The sequence below is a fragment of the Echinops telfairi genome, unplaced genomic scaffold, assembly GCF_000313985.2.
Source record: "Echinops telfairi isolate 266 unplaced genomic scaffold, ASM31398v2 ScPeMD7_5;HRSCAF=22, whole genome shotgun sequence".
NCBI classification, from domain to species: domain Eukaryota; kingdom Metazoa; phylum Chordata; class Mammalia; order Afrosoricida; family Tenrecidae; genus Echinops; species Echinops telfairi.
The window spans coordinates 36,121,425-36,134,943 of record NW_022103901.1 but is presented as its reverse complement, the minus strand read 5'-3'; the positions used below and the strand labels follow the sequence as shown (position 1 = coordinate 36,134,943).

At 49.0% G+C, this 13,519-nt stretch overlaps 1 protein-coding gene across 1 annotated transcript in view; it reads right to left on the bottom strand.

Annotated features, from left to right (window-relative positions):
* RBFOX1 (RNA binding fox-1 homolog 1) overlaps positions 1-13,519 on the bottom strand; it is a 1,294,183-nt gene that overhangs the window by 121,130 nt on the left and 1,159,534 nt on the right. The window contains exon 4 of the mRNA XM_045284033.1: positions 11,329-11,568. Coding sequence (XP_045139968.1) covers positions 11,329-11,568 — 240 coding nt within the window. The remainder of the gene's footprint in view (positions 1-11,328; positions 11,569-13,519) is intronic.

The following is a 13,519-nucleotide window of genomic DNA, read 5'->3' as shown; positions in this document are numbered from 1 at the left end:
CAGCTATGTCCCTAATCAATCTTACCTCTTTTGCCCAGGGCCACTTAGGGTCAGGGAAGACAGTGACCCCCCATCCTTCCCAGACGCAAGCCACTTGAGTGCAAATCATGGGATGACTAATTGCTTGAAAAGAAATCCGGGCTTTTGAGTCCTACTGTGACTCTTCACTCAAGACAAGAGCGCAATTCTTATGGTGACTTTATTTGCCTGACCCCCCGCCCCCGCCTTTTAAAAAAGAAGGTAGAGTTCAGGATGGAAGAGACACTGATTCCCCGGGGTGCGTGATGTGACAAGAGCTGCAACCAGCTTCCACTCGCTTGCTGTGGGCAAGGAGGACGGCCCTCCAGATGAGGACACCATCTCGGTCAGGAGGGTCACTGGAATGGAGGGAGACCCTCAAAGCGATGGACTGACACGACAGCCAAAACCAGGGGCTGAAGCGCACCACAGACCATGAAGCGGGCACAGCATTGGGGCTGTGTTTCAGTCGGTGGAGCCCAGTCCTATTGGACCTCCCCTGGTTTTACTAGAAGTATGGGGGTCCGACAAGCCTCCATGCTCCACTATTCTTTCCCCACTCTAGCCCCAACCATTCGTCCCACAACACTTGCCTTCGACGCTGCGTTTGGTAGTGCATTGCAATGGCATGGCCTTTCCAAGAACGCACAGACAATAATCACAGCTATTGTGAATAGGGGCTCATTAGGGAAGCGAATAGGCTCCCAAAGCCAGGAGCAGTAGATAATAAACAGATAGCTGTGGATCCACAGCAGCATCTCTCCTCAGCCAGCAGCCGGTGCTCTCTCTCTGGTCCTCAGACTCTCAGCCACGTGGTCCCTTGGCTTCTGCCTCCATGGACCAGGAAGCCTGCCTGTCGCTCTGTCTCACAGTCCCACAATCTCAGGCCTCTGGCCTCAGCTTCCACCACTTCCTTCAGGCAGAGATCTGGGAGGGGCTCCTTCAAAGGTTTGCGACTTCCATTCTCCACATTTGCTTCACAGATGGCTCTTATTTATAGCAGGTGGCAGTGGTAACAAAAATGGACCAATCCCCTCTGTCAGCGTGAGACTCTGTTTGCATAGTCCCACCCACTCACTTGGTAGAAGGGCCACAGTAAGACATTTCACTCCACCTCAATCATGAGATGGCACCGGGCCCGGTAGTGTGTCATTCAGTCGGGCATAGGGTCGCCATGGGTCTGAACTGACTCAATGACCCCTGACAACAGTCACACATGGGCTCCCATGGGTCAGGGCCAACTTCATGGCCACTGACAACAGCAGCAGCAGCACGTGGTACAGTATTCATTACGTGATGGTGATAAGCCGTCTGTATATTTAGCATTAATGTTTAGGGTTCCCCAAGTACTCTAAGACTGGCATATAGAAGGGGAGAAAGGGAAGGTCAGAGAAGTGGGCATGCCTATGACCCCAACCCTGAGTCATACCCAGAATGGGAATTCCAGCTCGTAACCCCCTTGCCTCTCCACTTCTCCAATGAGACCCGCGGCTGTTTAGCCAGTGTATGGTTTTTCTGACCTGCCTTGAGAACCTTCGATTATGCAACTTGGTGGCGCAGTCCTACAAAGGGATCTTCTGTGTTGTGGTCTCAGGTGTTTACTTCTGTGTCCTCTGATTCATGCCTTACGCTACACTGGGAGCAGGATTGCCTTTGGCCCCAGCAAGGCTTCAGAACACCACAGTGGCCCTGGTGTCAGGAGCAGGGGTCCAGCTCTTGCCATCTGCGTGGGAGATCTGGGTGTGAGTCCGGCTGGTGTGCCTCACAAAGAGCCACCAGGCACTGGTCAGCGGTTGCGTGTGGCTATGGTGGTAAGCAGGTCTTGATGGGGCTTCCAAGACTCAGCCAGCCAGCAAGAGAAGCCTGGTTCTGAGTCCCTTCAAACCCTGTGCATCCTCACCCTCCAATCCTGCGGTGCACGGGTTGCTACGGCTGGCTTGGAGGACCGGAATAAGAACACTGGCAAAGGGATGCTGCTAAGAAATATTTGTACACAGCTGTTCACGGTAGCTCGCTGAGAATGACAACCATGCAAAACCAACCCCAGAAACACCCAGAATTTCTTCCGAGGGCGAGGTGAAATGCAAGAGTGCACACAGAGAAGGAAACCCATTTTCAGAAACACCAATTGGATGCCCACGTTGCAGTGCCAGAAGGTCTCTAGACAAACAAAGAACAGCCATGTCGACACCTGGGAGATTACAAGTCTGTTGTTCTGCGGATGGAATGAGTGAGCAGACAGGAGACGGACAGGGGTACGGATTTGAGGCAGAGACAGAGAGACAGAGCAGAAGAGCATCCAGAGCGAGAACTGAGCAGACAGGCTTATGCCTGTATCAGCAGAAACCATTTCTGGGAGCGCGTATGAGGGCTCCGTCCGTCACTGTGGCTGCTTCCGGCAGGCAGGCTGCAAACCAGGGGCTGTGGGGAGCTGTGGATGTTAATCGGCAGTGCATATCCTATTGACTGTTCTGTTTCTTCAATCGCCAGCCTAGATTTCTTCAATACGGGTAATGATAATAAAATAGGTCATTAACAAAGAGGATGATTCCTGCTGCCTCAAGAGTCAAGTGCTCAGCTGTTAACCAAAAATTCGGGGGCAGGAGGTTCAAACCCACTCCTCAATTCTGCAGCAAAAAGTCCGGGCAATCTACTCCCATGAAGGTGTAGGAAATCCCACGGGGGCAGGTCAACTGTGCCAACTGGAGTCACCCAGCGTCGGAGTGGACTTGAGGAGCCAGCAACAACAACAAAGGGAAGCATTGAGCTAGTTTCCACTCTACTGTCTCAGCTGCTTAATTGGCTTATAGATCGGAGGCAGCCCCCAGAAGTTCAGAACGAAGGCCATCGTCAAGCCACGCCTTATCTTCGGGACTAAAACGTGGAGACTCAGCCCATATGCAGATGAAGGTCAGGAAGGTCTTGGTTCTTGAATTAACGCTTCTCCCTGGGATTCGGGGGACCTGACTCTTGGGGACCATAGCAGCTGCCTATGTCTCTTTTCCTCCTTATTTCCTCCTCTGTGCCCCCCCACCCCCTGCCACAAGAACTGGTGAGAAGGTGGTGGGAGATTTTTAAACAGACTGCAGAGGTGTTAAAAATAGAAGTTAAGTTGCTATTGGAGATACACGGCAAATTCACTCCTTGCAAATCTCTAATTATATGTCAAGAATAAAATACCCTGTCAGGAGCAGTTTCTAATATAATACAGTATTGGCTCCATCAGCACAGAGATCCAGGAGGTGTTTGGAGGCCGACATTAAATAGAAAATTCAGCAGAAAAAAATGTCCAGCAGGGACTCACCTGGGTGCTCGGGAAGCGGACGGGATGACCTGAGAGTCTCTGCTGTCCGGGCATCACTCAGAGCTGCAGAGCGCTGCCTTCTCCAGCATCCACGTCTAGTGCTACATCCCGTGCAGGCATTAGCCACTCTGGGTGCCCAGCCGCTGGAGGTGCACCTCTTACCCCAAAGGACGCAGCTTCCCAAGAAGCTCTGAGCACTTTGGTGCCCTTAACATGCCACCGAGTGCAAGTGAGAGTTACTGTTCTAACAGTAGGGCTGCAGGGTCCACCCCCACCAGCCCCGTGGGAGTCAAGTCCTGGGGATCTGCTTTTGCAGAGATGACAGGCTGGCGAGCCCTTGCGGCAGCGTGACTCGCCCTTGGGTTACAATGAGTCAGTCAGCTCACAACCAACATCACCAGGACTGCCTGTCGAGAGACAGGTACCGTGTCGAGAGACAGGTACTGTGCTGTTAGGCTGCTAAGCAGCTTGAGTAGGTGCTCCCTCCGAGTGAGCTTCTGGATCTGGTAGTTGATAGGTGCTGTCCTGTCCATTCAGACTCACAGTGACCTCATGGCCAATGGAACAAAACACCGCCTGCTCCTGTTCCCTCCCCACAGTGGTTACACTGGAGCCCAGCATCGCAGCCATGGCATCACCCTCTCCTTGACCATCGTCCTCTTCTTGGCTGCCCCTCTGCTTTGCCAAGCGTGATGTCCTTTTCCAGGGACTGACCCCTCCTGTTAACAGGTCCACAGTACAGGAATGTAGTCTCACCATCCCCACCTCGAAGGAGCATTCTGCTTGTACTTCTTCTGAGGCGCATGTGTTTCTTCTCATGGTAGTTCGTAGTACTTTCAATATAACTCAGATGTATCAATTCTTCTTCAGTCTCCTTATTCCATCAATGTCTGAGTTTCACACGTATAAGAAGTTATTGGAAATATCATGGCTTGGGTCAGGTTCACTTTACTTCTCAAATGGGTATCTTGCTGCTCAACACTTTGAAGAGGTCTTACAGAGAACAGAACAAAATATCACCTGGTCCTGCACCATCCTCAAAGTCGTCCCAAGTTTGAGCCCATTGTTTGGTAGCCACTTTGTTAGATTCATCCCACTGAGATGGATATTACAAGGGGGCTTCAAAAAGTGCATGGAACAATCGAATGAAAAGATAATGGCTTTTTGTTCTCCTCGACCACTTTGACACTCCTTCGTACATGTGTATCAAACACGATGCCCTGTCACTCTGCCATGCTGTGGTGGCTTCTTTGCTGCAGTGAGTCTAATATTTGAAATGCCAGCAGGGGATATGATTCAATAGGACCTATATCTAGACTATTAGATACACTAGGAAGAAAGGCCTGGCCATTGAGTCAATGAGGCCCAGTTAGATCACAGAGGTGGACCTGCGACTGATGACTGGGACAAGTGGGAGTGGCAGCAGTTGGTTCCATTGCCCTTGCAGGGGCTGACTTGTGAGCATCAGCCACAGGACGGATGCTCCAGGGCTATTTCTACATCTTCATGCATGTACTCTTCATTTTCTTCTGTTGTGCATTTCAGCAAAGGCACGATGAACATCTCCAAACCATCACAGCAGCCTCATTGCTGGAAGCAACCACATACCCATCTGACCCAGCCAGCAGACAGATAAACATCACTCCTTCTGGTCCTGGACAGGGAGTCAGAAAGGCCTGCCCCCCTGCAGTGACATCAGGAGGATGAAAAGAGGCGGCAGCATCCCTCTTCACTATAGCCCAAAGGTAGAACCAGCTCAAGTGTCCATCAGCTGACACGGAGGGTGAGCCAGGCACCCCGTGGAGCATTAGCCACAACAAAGGAAGTTAGTTCTGAAACACACACACACACACACACACACACACACACACACACAGTATTTCTCAGCCACTAGAAAGGCAGGGAGTTCTGACAATACTATGAGACAGATGCACATTGAAACACTGTAGTTGGGGAAAGAAGAGAGACACAAAAGGCTCCCTATGAGAGGATTCCATTGGCAGGAGACCAGAAGAAGAGGCTAATCAGCAGGCACAGAACGCAGGTGGCAGTGAGGCAGTGGGAAGTTCGAATCCACGAGCCTCATGTTTCCTTTCAGGGTAAAAAAATGTCCAAGAACTGGACAGTGAAGAAGGTGGCACAACCCTGGACAATGTGTGCCCCTTAAAATGGTGCAAATAGTCCACTGTATGTCATGTGTCCTTAATTAGAATCAAGTCAAAGAAAATCCAAGAGGCAGATCATCTGAGAGGGTAGTGTTTTGATTTTACAAGTACACATAAAGTCTCTAAATCAATGAGAGGACACACAGCCAAGGTAGTCAGCATGTGTCCTCAGGTAGAAGAAGCACGGCACTGCGTCAGTCACACTGAGAATATGCTGCCCAAATCCCAGAATCTTCTTCAGAGGCCTGAGGAGCAGGGAGAAGATGCTGAACTGCCTTATGTTTACAAAATGCTCAAGCCTGCAGGTATCCAAGAGATCCACAGCACTACCATGTTTCTCCGAAAGTAAGATATTCCCCGAAAATAAGACCTACTTACAGTTTTCCCTCTAGCTGAAATATAAGGCATCCCCCCAAAAAATCAGCCCCCCAAAGCTACCGTAACTCTGGACTCTGGACTGTAGTGGCGGGAACCTCCGAGTAGCTCACTGTTGGCCGCAACACAGCCGGAGCAGACAGGAAGTGCAAGGTCTCTTTTTAATGAAACAATAAATGTATACCGTATTCTTCTTCATGGAAAAATAAGACATCCCCTGAAAATAAGACCTAGCACACATCTTTGGGAGCAAAAATTAATAAAAGACACTGTCTTATTTTCGGGGAAACAGGGTAGGCATCCCACACCTTGTCTGTCAGTTTGTCCCACTGTGGCGGCTTGTCTGTTGCAGCGATGCTGGGAGCTATGTTACCGGTCACCCAAAGTGAACAGGCTCCAGTGGAGCTTCCAGACTAAAAGCAGACCACGAGGAAGGACTAGACAGGCTGTTCTCTTCAGAGGAATTCGCCACTCAAACCCTATGGCTAGCAAGGAAACATCGACAGAGATTGGAAGACGAGTGAAGAGAAGTGGAGCATTGTCAGAAGTCGTGCCAGAAGACGAGCCCCTCAGGTTGGAAGAGACTCAAAATATGAGTGAGGAAGAGCTGCCTTCTCAAAGTAGAATCAGCCAGAAAGACCCAGATGCAGTAAAGCCTGTGGGAGTAAAGCCTTTGGGGCCTTCCTTTGCTGAAGGAACAGGACTCAAATGGAGAAGAAACAGCTGCAAACATCAATTACCAATTGGAACTTGGAATATATGGAGTATGAATCTAGGGAGATTGGAAATCATTACAAATGGGATGGAACACCTAAAGATCAATATTCTGGGCATTAGGGGGAGCGGAAATGGACTGGTATTGGCAATTCTGAATCAGAATATCATATGGTTTTCAAGGCCAGGAATGACACGATCAAAAGGAATGCCATTGTGTTCATTGTCCAGACGGACTTTTCAAGATCTATCTTGAAGTGCAATACTGTCTGTGATAGGGTCACATCTATCCACCTTCAAGGAAATCCAATCAAGACAGCTATTATTTAAATTTATGCACCCTTCGCTAAAGTTAGTGATGAAAGAAGTTCAAGTTGCACTGAAGGTATTAGCCCAAAATATGGTTCCAGGAATTGACAGAATACCAACTGAAATGTTTCAACTAGTTAATGAAGCACTGGAAGCATTTACTAATTTATGCCAAAAAATTGGGAAGATGACTACTTGGCCAATTGACTGGAAGAGATCCATTTTGGTACCCATTCCAAAGAAAAGTGACCCAACATAATGCTCAAATTATAGAACAATATTATTAAAATCACATGCAAGCAAAATTTTGCTGAATATTATCCAACAATGGTTGCAACAATAGAGGTTAGGGCCATATCCAGAAGAGAATGTGGAACAAGAGATAATATTGCTGATGTCAGATGGATTTTGGCTGAAAGCAGAGAATATACCAGAATGATGTTTGCTTGTGTTTCATTGCCCATGCAAAGGCATTTGACTATGTGGATCATAACAAATTATGGATAATCTTGAGGAGAATGGGAATTTCAGAACACTTCATTGTGCTCATGTGAGACATGTACATGGACCAAGAGGCAGATGTAGAAACAGAACAAGGAAATGCTGCATGGTTTAAAATCAGGAAAGGTGTGCACCATGGTTGTATCCTTTCATGGTACTTACTCAATCTAGCTGTTGAACAAATCATCAGAGAAGTTGTATTTCATGAAGAGGATGTAGCATCAAGATTGGAATAAGGCTTATGAAGAACCTGCGATGTGTTTGCTGAAAGTGAGGGGGATTAGAAAGACCAACGATTACAGACTTCAATATGAATTCCAACTCAGTGTAAAGAAGACCCAAATCCTCACAACTGGACCAATAGGTAACATCATGGTAAATGGAGAAAAGACTGAAGTTGTCAAAGGTTCTATCTTGCTTGGATCCACAGTCAGTGCTCATGGAAGAAGCAGTCAAGAGATCAAAGGATGGAATGCAGTAGGTAAAAAATCTGTTGCACAGAAATATTCCCACACCCCAGAGTTTCACTGGCATATGATATCACACATATCAGTACTTCAAGCACATCCTGAAGAGATGTACAGTCATCACCACATTCAGTTTTAGAACATTTTCATCATGCTTGTACTCATTGTTATTAGCTCCCCATTTCCGCTCAACCTCCCCATGATCTACCCCCAAGGAACCATTAATCCAGTTACTGATTTACCTTTTCTGGATTTCATATACAAAAAACATTTTCAAAAAAAAAAGAAACAACAAAAATTATGGGCAAAGTAAAAAGATAAAAACTGCATTAACAACTAGAACAAATTTAAATGGATCATAAGGGAGATCAAATGATTATTGCATTTGCAACAATCCACTTTCTGACACATTCCTATTGATAGCAAGGCTACTCACATCCCTGGTTCATGGTCAGAGGGGATTCGCCAGGGGTTTCATCCACTCTTGAAAGTGTTGAAAAGCAAGGATGTTACTCTGAGGACTAAGGTGCGTTGGACCCAAGCCATGATATTTACAATCACCTCAGACGGATGTGAAAGTTGGAAAAGACCAAAGGAAAATCGATTCATTTGAACTACGGTGTTGGTGAAGACTATTGAAAGTACCGTGGACTGACAAAGAACAAACATATCTGCCTTGGGAGAAGTACAGTCAGAATGCTCTCTAGAGGGAACGATGATGAGATGTTGTCTCACATACTTGGGACATGTTATCAAGAGAGACCAGTCCCTGGAGAAGGACATTATGCTTGGTTTAAAAAAAAAAAAAAAGACCCTTGACAAGATGGATTGACAGTGGCAGCCAGGAGGGGCTCAAATATAACAACTGTGAGGACGGTGTAGGACCAGGCGGTGTTCTGTTTGGTTGTACATAGGGTCACTATGAGTCAGAACTGACTTGATGGCATCTAACAACAACAAGTTTCTCATATGCAGTCCCTCTGTGCCTTGTGATTGGCATGACTATATTGGTTGTCTACAAAGGAACATTGCTAAGTTTTAACGTTTACTGATTTTTGTTCAGGACTGTCTTTTAGTCAAGTCCCAATGACACTAGTTTTCATCATCCCCCGACCCTGTGTCGATTTTGGCTCATTGTGACCCTATTGGACAGAGGAGAACTTCTTGGGGTTCCTGAAATTGTGCATCTTCATGGGAATAGACTGCCTCCTCATTCATTCTCTCATAGAGAAGGGCTGCTGGGTATGACATGCACACCTTTGGTCAGTTGCTCAATGTCAAAGCCACAGTGTCTGAGCCACTAGAGCTCTTTAATTCTCATTCTACTGGGAGAGAAAGCCTCTTTTTGGAAAGGAGCGTTGGTGGCACAGTGGTTTAAAGCTCTTGGCTTTAACCAAAAGATGGGTGGTTGAAATCAGGAGACCGATGAAGCAGCGGCTTCTATGAGCAATCTGGATCCTTAGAAACCCTGTGGGGCAGTTCTAGATTGTCCCATGGGGTCTCGATCAGGTTTGACAGGAAGGCAGTGGGTTTGAATTTTGTGGCTGGGTTTTCACTGGTTTTTCCCTGCACACAGTAACACCGCCTCTTTTGTGAGCACAGCTTAGTCCAAGCATCACCATCAAGATACAGACATGCTCCCTGACCCCCAGAATTCTCTCCTACGATGTCAAAACCTCCCCTGTTACAACAGCCAGGCTCTGACAAGGAAGAAGGTAAGACGCACAGGACAATCTTGATGGGTCTGGAATGCACTGGGCTAAGCGCTGGGGTGAGGACAGGAGGGACAGCCAACGGATGCAAGGCTTCTTTTGGGGTGACAAATATGTCACCTGCTGGTGTAGTGGGTGACACCTTGGGATGCTAACTACAAGGTCAGCAGTTTGAAACCACCAGCTGCTCCATGAGAGAAAGAGGGGGCTTTCTACTCCCATAAAGAGTGACAGTATCAGAGATCCACTGGGGGGGGGGGGCGGTAGTTCTACCCTGTTCTACGGGGTTGCTATGAGTCAGAATGGACCCGCCGGCTGTGAGGATTACTTTGCATATGTTCAAGTGCACCTCTTGAGAAACAGGCTAAAAATCTTTGAATTATGCACCTAGAATGGGGGGATTCTATAATATGTGAATAGGATCTTAATATGTTTTTTTAAATTATTATTATTTGGGAGTTAATATGTTTATCATAGTTCAATCCATAGTTCAATCATGTCAAGCAGTCCTGTATATTTGCTACCACCATCAGTTTCCAAACATTCTTTTCCTTCCTGCACCTGCCCACCCCATCCGACCCTCGAAACCCTTATTCTACTTGCTGTCCCTATAGGTTCATCAGTCCTGGGTTTCATTTACCAAAACACAGAAAAACATATAACACAATTTCATGAGGGTGACCTCCCATGACATAATATGTTTTAAAGAAGCCCAAGGGGGGTGCCAAAGTTAAGCTTTTGATCCAAAGCTTGACGGCTCGATGCCAGCTCCCGCAGCAGCTCCGAGCAAGAAAGGCCAGGCAATCTGTCTCTTAAAGATCCCAACCCTTGAAAGCCTCTGTTCTGTTCAGTCACACGGGGGCACCCTGCCTTGTAACAACAGCAACAGAAACAACAACAAGGCTGTGAAACAAAAGGTGTGATAAACAGCACGGCTCCATGGAGGTACCATTGAGGCACAGGTCAAAGCCAGAGGAACAGAAGTCGACAAATGCTTCCCGCGATCAACAACCCCCTCACCCAAACAGATGGCAGAGGGGCTTCTGCCTCATAGCGACCCTACAGGACAGATTCCAACTTCCACACTGGGTCGTCCAAGTTGTCATTGCCATGTACTCCGTCCTGGAACAAGGGCAGCCTGGAGGCTGCTTAGAAACAAGGCTGGTAGGACTTTCTTGGACTTTGGGCATGTTATCCGGAGAGAGCAGTCCCTGGAGAGGAACATGGCGCTTGGAAACTTGAACGAGAGGAAAACCTTTCACAGGATGAATGGGCACAGCGGCCCCAACCATGGGCTCAAAGGTAACCGCCATGGGGAGGGCATGCAGGACTCAGGAGTGAGAGCCCCTGTTCTCTATGCAGTGTGGCGCTCCGAGGGGAAACCAACTGGAAGACGGGACAACAACATTATTCATGGAACCCCACAGCCACATCTTTCTCCTGTGCGGCTGCTGGCGGATTCGAACCACGGAAGCTCTGGTGAGCCATCACGTGCCTAACCATGGAGTCACCAAGGCTCACTCTGTTTACACCCTTTAATGAAACGGTGCTGACTTCGGTGCTAATCTGAGAGACAGCAGGGAGGGCTGGTGGACAGGGCGCAACAGGTATGTCAAAGCCTGCGTGCGGAGGGGTCCACACAGGGAAGCAGACCTGTGGAAGGGGGTGAGCCCTGCTGTCCTTCCCAGAACTTGGAGCCCCTGTCCCCAGTCTTGGGACACGCCTACCCTGCCACCGGGGTGGGGGTGGGTGGGCGCACTTACTGTGGCGGTGCCGGAGACGGCCTGCGCGCTGGTGTCTGCGCTCTGCTCCGAGTGCGTCTGGGCGGGAGGGTACAGGTTTAACGTGTGCTCGGGGACGGTGCTCTGGCCTGTGTACTCTGGGGCGGGGTGTGGGTGCGGGGCCGTGTACTCCGCGGGGATGCCGTTCTGGGGGGGCGCGAACTGGGCGGAAGCGTAAGGCTGGGCCATGGTGTCCGGGGCTGCGGCGGCGTCCTGGTTACCCTGCAAACCAAACAGAGGGCGAGAAGGTGAGAAATCTTCGGAAGGACCGAGCCCTGCAGGTCCCTGAAGCTGCCTCTCAGGAGCCCCCACTGCCGGTGTGCACGGGCTTGCTCGCAACGTCTTCATCCTCCTCGGACCCCACACTGCCCATCCTTGACCCCGTCTCCCAGAGGCGCAAGTCAAGCCACATAGCCGAGTAGGCAGGCCCCTTTCACATCGTCCTTGGAGAAACAGGGAGCCCTACTGTCTACGGTCAGAGAAAAAAGCAAACAGATCTGAGCTTTAAAGTGCCAGGAGGGATGGAATTGAACAGGTGCCCCCCCCACACACACACACACTTTTTTTTTTAAGCATTAGGACTTATTTGACGACTCTTTCTGAAGTCCTCACATATAGGAGAGGGCTTCAAAAAATTCTTGGGGAAAACCCTGCCTCCTATTTTCATTCCATGTTTCCCCAGGGCTGTTGGGGGCCCCTCGTATCGTCTGTACCCTGAGCGTGAGCCCTTTCCAGGAGTGTTGTGCGTGTGGTTGTGGTCCCAGTGCTACCGAGAGGAGTTCAGCTCTTCGAGACTCCAGATAGCAGAGGTGAACTGCCCCAGGGGCGTCTTCCAGGCTGTGATCTTTAAGGGAGTAGTTTGCCAGGCCTTTCTTCTGTGGTGCAGTTGGTGGGTGGAACCCCCAGCCTTGTTAGCAGAGGAGTGCTTACCTGTGATACCACCAGGGCTCCTGGGGAGGGACATGTCCTGTGAGCATTTAAAATGAATCAAAGTGTCACGTACTTTGGACGTGCTCTCAGGAGGGACCAGTCCCTGGAGAAGGACATCGTGTTCGGTAAGGGGAGGGGCAGGCAAAAAGGGGAAGGCCCTCCAGGAGATGGATCGACAAAGAACTGCAACTATGGGCTCACAGCTCGTCACCATTCTGAGGATGCTGCAGGACCAGGGACTGAGCGCTTCCTTCTGTGGGACAAGGGTCACTATGATTCAGAACTCATTCTGCAGCACTGACCAACAACAGCGGGGTTTCCTGTAGCATATGTGCGTGTGAGTCAGTGTAGGTGTGTGCGTGTGTAGTGTTACCAGGAAGGCAGCCAATGGACATTGATGGCCTGAGAAAGGATGACCCTCTGGTCCACCCGGCACTGGCTGCAGGCTGAGCCTCATGAGTCAGTGGCTCCCCGCCCCTGCACCTGCTCTCTGTTATAAACACAGAGCATTATGTAACCGTCCCTCCCGCAGATCTGGGCATAACATGCAGGGTGCTAATTACAGTCACACACACACTCACATACAAAACCTGAATTCAAATGCTTCCCTTGGAGGCAGACTCTTTCTCTTCACACTCACCATCATCTAACACCATACACACGCACACAACGTCCCACAGGCACCCCAACACAGAGACATGCATATAGGTAAGCACACACACACAGAAACACACACAAATGCACATGCAACCACTTGTACATTTGCACACATACATGAATAGCCACACACACACAAGCACTGTCACATGTATACTCTCCCACACAGACACAACCTTATGCACACACACACACACACACACACATACATCCAAATACCCATATGCACACTGACTCACACATACAGCCTTACACAGAGACACACAGACACGCACATGTAAGCATTCATCTGCATGTACACACTCACATGGGCACACAGTCACACCCATTCTCTCTCTGTCACATACACATCATCGGAAAAGGTGGCCCAGAGGTTTTCAGTGTCCGTGGGTTCAACAGATGATGGGGAGTAAGTCAGACAGAGACAGAGACAGAGAAAGGCAGGGAGACACAGGAAATGGAGGGAGGCTGGGGGAGAGAGAGTATGCCAAACCAGTAAGCCCACCAAACAGCGGCCTATCTCTTATCATCTGTGGTCAATTCGATAGGACTTTACACCTTATTTCGTATCATTAAGGCAAACAGT